We start from the raw sequence: 8865 nt of genomic DNA, 5'->3' as shown, positions 1-8865 counted from the left end.
GGGTGGCTCCTTGGAGGCAAGGATTCTGAGGCTCCGTCTAACATACTTTGGACATGTTGTGAGGAGAGACCGGTGCTTGGGAGGGTGGAGGGACAGCGCAGGAGGGGAAGGCCCTCTATTAGGTGGATTGATTCAGTGACTGGGATAATCGGGATGGGAGTTCAGAGACAGTGCGATTGGCACAGGACAGAGCATAGTTTAGGGCTGTTTTACATAGGGTCACTATGAGTCGCGAGCGACTTGACAGCACATAACAACAACAACAACATTTGCTATTTGACTGGGTTTAGTGATTAGTATTAAGAAATAATGGTTTGAAAATTTGCAAGATTCTAATTGTTTTAACTTAAGGAATTTTTTTCAAAACAAAGGACTAAATTGCTTTATGTATATTTGGAGGGTCACATCTTAACAGTTTTTCTTTTCTCCTTGTCTCCCAGTGAACCCTGGAGGATGGGCACCAGCCTCCGTGCTAAGAGCAGTAGCAAAGCGTGAATATCCCAAGTTTCTGAAACGTTTTACTTCTTATGTTCAAGAAAAAACTGCGGGAAAACCTATATTATTCTAGTATTAACAGGTATTGGACGATACTCTTTCCTCCCCCCATCTCACCCTCAAATTTTACCTAGTATGATTCTATACATATGAAAAGCAATTCATTGTTAAAAATAGTTGTATTTTTATGATATTTTCACCTAGAAAGCTGTAGCTTAAAACTTCTTTTTCATTATTAGGATCTTTTGTTTGGGTTTGGGTTGGATTTTGTTATGAAAGCTAATACTTGTTAGAGAAATTTCATTGTAGACCAACGTGATTTTAAAAGTATAAATTCTCTGTTGCTGTTGTATGCTTTCAAGTTAGAACCAACTCATAGCTAACCCTCCAGCAGATTTTCATAGGCTGTAAATTGTGCACAAGGAAACTGCCCATCTTCCTCCCACAGAGCTGCTACTGGATTTGAACCATGTACCTCTGGGTTGGCAGCAGAAATCCTTGGCACTAGGCATCTAGAGCATTTTGACGAACTAATACACATTTTTTTACTGTTTGCGTCATTTAAAACGAGCATATTTATTCTGTATTACTATTTTGCAACTTAATTTTTCACCTAACAATATTGTGTTCCTCTGCTGCAGAATTTTTTACTCAGTTCCATGTTAATGTCTGGGTTGGTATTTTTATTGTCACATAGTGCTATACTGAACTTCTTGGTGCAAAATGCTGGAATCTTCTGCTTCATTTTTTAAATAAATAATATATTAACATGATTCAAAAGTATGAAATTATAGGATTGCTTTTATCTAGTTTTTTACACATTTAAAAGAATTATCTGCTCTTGGTGGTTTCTTTGGATGTTTGTACAGTTGTTGTTTTTTTAATTGATGTACAAATGCTACTCTCTTCTCTCTACATGTACACTTTTTTGTTCTGCATCTTGTTTTCCCCCTAATTTCATTTAGATGCTCTTTCCATATTATTGTGAGCTTTCTCACATTTTTTCCAGCTGAATCATACTCCCTTGTGTAGGTATACTTCATTTAGTTAACATAGGTAATGCAAATAAGTAGTTTGTGCTCAGCTGCTAACTGACAGACTGCTGGTCCAGTTCCACCCAGTGGTACTGCAGGAGAAAGACCAGCAATCTGCCTCCTTAAAGATTACCTCTGCAAAAACCCTGTGGAGCCAGTTCTGCACTGTGACACATGTGCTTATCATGATTTACATTGAATTATGTTGATTTTTTTCCCTGTTACTCAGTAATATATGTGGTATAAATTACTAGTGACATTGTTTTACTATGCATTTGTCATTTAGATATTGCCTTCCTTAGAAGATACATTCATTTATGCATACCAGCAATGTATTGAAGGCTCTATTTCCCAATACCCTCACATAAAATGTGTAACATCTTACTGATTTTTCCATTTTGATAGGTGAAAAATACGCAGTGACATTTTAATTTGTGTTTCTGTTTTTGAGAAGTTGAGGATCTTTTTTTCTAATTCTGCTTCTATATAACTGTTCTATGTGAACATTTAAAATTTTAAGATACTACCAAATTATGATATCCTCTTGTTCACACCTATATTGGATGTTAGTCATTGGTTAATAATTTCTTTGTTTAAAAATCATATGGTTGATGTTCGTATAGTGAGCTATATATTCATAAAGTGAGTAACGAATCACTTTGCTGATAGTCTGTAGTTATGTTGTTGTTGATTGACTTCAAGTTAACCACTATTCATAGCAACTCCATGAACAAAAGGCTTGAAGCCCCTCTACAACTATTGACATTTATCAAAGTTCATAGTTTCCAGAGGCATGTTATTTAAGAAGTAGATGCGACTCCTGTGTCTTTATAATACAGAAAGAATCTCAAAAGTGAAACTTATTGTTAGAAACTAATACGAGGGTTATTGTGTACCTTAATTATTTAACATTTACCCCTTAAAAAAAAGTTTATCTGAGAATGTTCAACAAGTTTTGGTCTTAATGATAGGTATTTTGGAATACTTTTCAAAGATTCTGGCTTTTTAAGTATGTTACATATTATTAGAATATCCTGTGCTTTAGAATTACAGCTCGATCTGGGTGCCTAACCAAACTCTCTGGCCATCAAGTGGATTCCAACTCATGTTTTTGTTGTCATTAGTTGCCGTCAAATTGAATTCAACTCATCATCTCTGTCCAGCTGCTAGCAGTCTTAAATGATGTATGAAACTTCATGTAGGGTTTGCAAGGCTGTAAATCTTTACAGAAGCAGGCTACTACCACATCTTTCTCCTTCTGAGTGGCTAATGGGTTCTGACCTCCAACTTTTAGTTAGCAGCTAAGCACTTTTAACTACTTCCATTAGGACTCTTTAGGTCAGAATACAATCCTTCTGAATGATCCTGTCTCTGTCTGGTATTTACCAAAGAAACCAGAAACCCTGATGCAAGCAATAAAAGTAATAGGCTTGTCATTTTATTTAACTATGGCCTTAAGGTCTCTAACCCTAATCAAGATGGAACTTGCAGATAATTTCTGCTTCTCTTTTCTCGACCTGCAATCTTATTTGATGCCAATTCTCACGTGATACCTTGAAAAGAATACATTTTCTGACTATTGAAAAGATGCATGCTTACACATTGTTTATTTCTGATATGCTAGATATGCTGGATTTGGAGTACTTCCTTACCTATCAGTGTACCCATCCAGCCATTCTACTTATGCTTCTTTTGTGAACTTAAAAAGAAAGGAGTTGAAATCTTTTCACAAAATTCATCTTGCAGGAGGAGATATGTATGTATGTATATATGTATGGCAAGTTATAACTAAAAATTCAGTGGGTGTGTGTGTGTGTGTGTGTGTGTGTGTGTGTGTGTGTGTGTGTATGGCAAGTTATAACTAAAAAGATTCAGTGGCCAAACTCAGTGAAACCTTTAAGTAAAAGTTGAACTTCTGACAGACTCAGGTTCACATCTTAAAATGTGTTAAATTATTGTATACTACAAGTAGCATTTGTTCAGAATAATTTTGGTGGATACATATAAAATGGCTGCCGATCATGGACAGTGTTTGGTGGAGCTCCCAGTTTAAGACAGGTGTGGAAGCAGGAGTGGCATCCATTTCCTAAAGTACATGCCTCTGGAAACTATGAACTTGGAGAAACATAGTTACAGAAAGGTCTCAGGTCTTTTGTTCATAGTGTCTCTCTGAGTCAGGCACAACTCAGCAACAATTAACAGCAACATATGAAGAATGGAACATAACATTAAAAGCCCAGAAAAGCAAACATCTTAGTTTTGAAAATAGAGAATAGTAACTTTAAATAGTGTGTATAATACTTAGAGAAATTTTATTGTAAAAAGCTAATGAGGTCCAAAAATATTTGAAAACCTTAGTCAAAACTAATTTTTGTGGTCTGAGCAAGTTTTTTGCATGAGACAAGATGCAGATCTCTTTCCTGTACAATCTTGCTCTAATTTCAAAACTCTTAACAAGTCATATGCCACCATTTTTCTTGAAGGTTGGAGAGAAGAAATGTCAGTTTGTAGGATGTGCGTACAGAGATCTCTTGTTCCTTCCCTCTTTGTTTACCTTCGTATTACCTGATAGGAAGAGTTTCAAATAAGGCAAAGTTCTTAAAAACTAAATTTTCATAGAGGTTCTGTTCACTCTACAATCGGGCGGGGGGTATGTGAGAGAAGTCTGTTCTGTAATTTTATAACAGTTTGTAATAATACAGTACTGAGTTTTATACTTGTCTTTTTTCCCCCCCTTTACAGTGACTGAAACAAGGCTATGTGACATTCCATATTGGAGAGAAAAAAACAAAATTGAATGCTCTGAGTTGGAAAATAGGATCTATAGCCTTGTCTGTGGCCCAAGACCTTGGCCTTGTGTACAGAAATGAAGAAGTATTACAATAGCAAAGCTGACCATCTAACACTAGCTGTCTCCTGCTAGATCTCTTTGCTGAGCATATAACTATAAATACATGTAAAATTACATGTATATGGCTATATTTTTATTTGCTTGCTCCTAGAAGGGGGAAAAAATCAACTTTGAATTATAACTAGGAATTGATGCTTTAATTTTTTGGAAACTTTTTTAATTTTTAATTTACTATGGTCCAGCCTAAAACCCTCAGTTGTATCAGGTATTGTGCACTCCCCCCCCCCCAAAAAAAAGAAAAACACCCAGCAGTGGGATGCACAGCAGTGGCATGTGCTTTTGTGCACCAGATACCTAGATGGGGTTCTCCTTCCGGCCTATAGTCTAATCTGTGTCCAGGATTTTTTTACTTTTTTTCTTTGTATAATCATAGATTTCATTGCTGCTGACTTCTGTAATGATTCATATTGTCATGTAAAGTGTCACTTAATAACTGAGGGCTGTCAGTAACCTGTGATCTTGCCTTTTCTATAGTCTTACTCCCATGAAGAACCTTGGTTCTGATGGAGAAAGTGTGAAAAGCTTTATTTTCCCCCAGATTCTTTATATTTTTATTGTAATTTTTTGTTGTTATGTATTATGTGCTACAGAATAAGTACAAATAAGTACAAATAGTGTTGCTATAGACCACTTTCTGATAATATGTTCAGGATAAAATAATGGTTGGGTTTTGGAGTTGGGGTTTTTTTTGTTTGTTTTTTGTGGGGTTTTTTCCTTCGTTTTTTTGGTTTTTGTTTTGTTTTGTTTGTGGGTTTTTTTTCCCTGAAATTGTAAGAGAACATATGGCAACCAAATCAAACTTTCTGAGTTTGACATTGGAGTCAATATTTCTAGGATTCAGTAAAATATGTGTGTTAGTTCTTCCAGTTTCAGTCAATTTAAAGACAAATTGCAAGATAAGGATAGAAAATACATGAGCATTGCTCCTATTTGCCTTTGAGTTAGAAAGTTAAGCAGAGCAGTGAAGAATTCCACGTGATTCAAACTGAAATACTTCCCTTAGATACTGTAAGAACTTAAATGTAAAATACCTATTTTAGTTTTAGGTCTCTGAAAACCCTTGAAGCATGGAGTTGAGGCAAAGAATGGTACTCATTGAAGTAAAAATGACTGCCCACTTCAAGATAAGATTGTACTTTAGACACAAATGTGCTTCTGTAAATCAGAGTCATTTTTATAGATGACTATTGACTTACTCATCTCTAGAAACACAGAAATCAGACCCATTTTTGTAAAGTGGAAAGCCATGTCATGTGGAACATGTTTTGTATATATTTCATACATGGTAATAGAATCTTAATGCTAAATGCAAGATGATAATTTAATGATGGGATTAGTCTGATCCTTTTACTGTGCATAATCCTGGAAGTAAATTACTTGCATCAGATTTAGTGGTATTTATTCTGTACAGAGAGAAAAATGCATAAAACATATGCTTAGATTACATGCACGCAGATTTCATGCTCCATATATCTTTTCTATTTTTTAATTTACCTTTCTCTAAATGATGTGCATGGAATATGCCTTATTATAGAAAAATGCTGTTTATAATTTGACTATGTGGAAAAGTGCCTATATGGTGGTAATGTTAGTGAGGCAAATAAGACAAATTATCATATCAGTTTACTGCATCACCAGTTAACATTTTATATTGTGATGTTTAAAAAAAAAGAAAAGTTTATACCTCAAATGTGTATTTTATTTTACAATCAGCTATGGGGTTGGGTTGGGAGTGTGGGAGGGTTTGGGAAGGGAGGTTTATTTGCCATAGCCACTGATGGAAATTTTTTTTAAAAAAATTCTATAAGCCCACTAAAATGTTTGTTTACCATTTCTGGTAACTATCGTGAATACAGAATAGTAACTGTTTAATAATTAAATTGGATAGCTTTATTTTACAAAGGTATGGAAAGTTTACAAAGCAGTATCAAAATCTAATTATCATTAGTTGCATTTGCACTAAAAGTGATTATGTACTTTTGCAATTTATTCTGTAAATAAAATTATTACACTAAAAATATTTGTATTAAAGAAAAGAAATAATATGTTTTACCTTTAGAGAACTGCATTGATACTTCATGTAGGGTGAATTCTGCCAAATCAGATTTAGAAATTAGTTGAGAACTAAAGAAATTTCAAAATATGATTAGCTCCTGGAGAGGTACTGGTCTTTCAGACAGTGTTTAGAACCTCCAGAATTATTTTCATATGACTAATTCCTACATAGAGGATATCTCTGATGTTTTCTCTTGCACAGATATTTCCTGTTTCACTTTCCCTAAGCCAAAAACACATACACAAAAACAAAACAAAGCCATTTATTCTGTTTTCTACCCAATTTCACTTTTCTGCTGTGATTAAAAACTTGAAAATACCTATGATGAGAGGTTTTGTCCCGGAGTATCCACTGTATAAAACAAAAGAGTTTCACTTAAATTTCAGGACTCCTGATTTTGAAGTGGAGGGTGGCAACACTTTGAGATTTGCCGGGCAGCCAGACTGAGGAGGACCATCTGTGAGGGAGATGGAACAATGCAAAACGGAAACGGAGAAATGCATTTCTCATTTCACTTTTATCAGTTAGTTTGTACACATATACAAGATCAGTATCAGTTGCTATTGAGAAAATTTAAAGGGGCTGAGCTGGTTCTCCTGTGAAATTGTGCTGGTTATTTTTAAGCTTTTCAGTTATTTGTCCAGCTAAACACTTTTCACCAGTATTTAATCAGAGCTGTACAGATGATGTATTTGGATTGTTGTTACTGTTCATCTACAGATTCAAAACCATAATCATTTTAAAGTACCTTGGGAGTATGTAGAGTGTAACTATTCTATAATAGCATTATGATCCTGATGATGTTTTTAAAAAAATTATAAAGTTGGATCTTCCATGTTGCAATCACAAAATTAAAACCAGTATTTAAAAGTGGAAAAAGTATTAAAATATTATGGACAAATGTGCTTGCTTGCTTGTGTTTCCTTAACACCAAGGGACTGCCCTGCAGAGTATTAGATGAAAGGTAGAAATACTCTGTATACTGTTCTTCAAACTGTAGGTTCCAAGACAGTTGTTGTTAGGTTCTATTCAGTGAGCTAAACTCAAAGCAACCTGGTAAAGAATGACCTTAACCTTGTCCTGTGCTGTGCCATCATCACTGTCTCTGTCTTTATCAACAGTTCATGAGTTGTTGCAATTACTCTCAGTCCATCTCCTTGAGCATCTCTCTTGAGCTGTCTGCTTTCCCCTCAGCAGAGTGTCTCTTTCCTAGGACTGGCACCTCCTCACAGCATGTCCCCAAATATGTGAGAAAAGATTTTACCATCTTGTCTCTCAGGAGCACCCTTGTTCCACTTCCTCCAAGACAGATGTGCTTGTTTTTTGGGTCTTCCTCAGTCATTTTTCCAACTTTCATATCCATATGAAACAATGGAAAACCCCATAGCTTGGGAACAAGCACACCTCAGTCTTTAAACAGACATGCCTACTCCTTAGCACTTTAAAGTGGTTTTGATAGGAAATTTTTTCCATGTCTTTTATCGTCTTTTATCTTCTTGACTGCTGCTGCCATTGGTGTTGATAGTAGATTCAAGTAAAATTAAATCAGTTGATAACATCAGTTTTTTTCTCCACGTAACCATGTTGCCTATTGGTCCACTAGTAAGGATTTTGATGTTGAGGTATAAGCCATATTGAAGGCTGTAGTCCTTGATCTGGGCAAGTGCTTCCAGTTCACTATCTGAAAGCAAGGCTGTGCCATCTATATAAGGTAGGTTGTTGATGAATCCTTTTCCAGTCTTGATGCCACATTCTTTCCAAATAGTCATGTTTCTTGAATTATTTGCTAAGTGTTCAATACCAGTGGAGAAAAGATAGATTCCTGACACACACCTTTCCTTATGAAACAGGAAATATTTCCTTATACTTGCTTCAGGGACAGGTCTTCATGAGCACAAATAAATGTTAACAGATTCTTGTTCTTAAATGTTAACCATAATTTCTTACCCACAGTTGAGTGCCTTTCATAGTCAATAAAGTGTAAGCATCTTTCTGGTATTCTTCCAGCCAAGATCTGTAGATCCATCATTCATGAAGAAAGCTAAAAGTCATCACAAATAGAGGAAACAGTACCAAAATAGAAGTCACAAGAGCCTCTGAAATTTGCTTTAGAACTTGTGCTTTAGAGAAACTAAAGCAAAAAGAAGAGAGCTGAACAGAAGATTCCAAAGGGCAACTAGATTAAAACAAAACAAAGTGTTACAATCAAATATACAAAAACCAACTCAAGGTGGATCATGGACCTAGGACTAAAACCAAGGACTATGAAATTCATTACAGAAGAGCTAGGAACAACACTAGAAGTCCTAATCCACAACATAAACAGTCTTCCCAGTATCCTGGAAAAGCTACAACCAGGAGAAGATAAC

At 35.4% G+C, this 8865-nt stretch overlaps 1 protein-coding gene across 2 annotated transcripts in view; it reads left to right on the top strand.

The window, feature by feature from the left end:
* COL4A3BP (collagen, type IV, alpha 3 (Goodpasture antigen) binding protein) overlaps positions 1-568 on the top strand; it is a 158150-nt gene extending 157582 nt beyond the window's left edge. For both annotated transcript variants that reach the window (XM_006901433.1, XM_006901432.1), the window contains one exon: positions 441-568. In XM_006901433.1, coding sequence (XP_006901495.1) covers positions 441-568 — 128 coding nt within the window. The remainder of the gene's footprint in view (positions 1-440) is intronic.
* Positions 569-8865: the final 8297 nt, after the last annotated feature.

This window comes from Elephantulus edwardii, unplaced genomic scaffold (genome assembly GCF_000299155.1).
Source record: "Elephantulus edwardii isolate Elephantulus edwardi_28Jun2011 unplaced genomic scaffold, EleEdw1.0 scaffold00326, whole genome shotgun sequence".
Classification (NCBI taxonomy): domain Eukaryota; kingdom Metazoa; phylum Chordata; class Mammalia; order Macroscelidea; family Macroscelididae; genus Elephantulus; species Elephantulus edwardii.
Note: the sequence above shows the minus strand (reverse complement) of the source record. Positions and strands in the feature narration are given on the sequence as shown.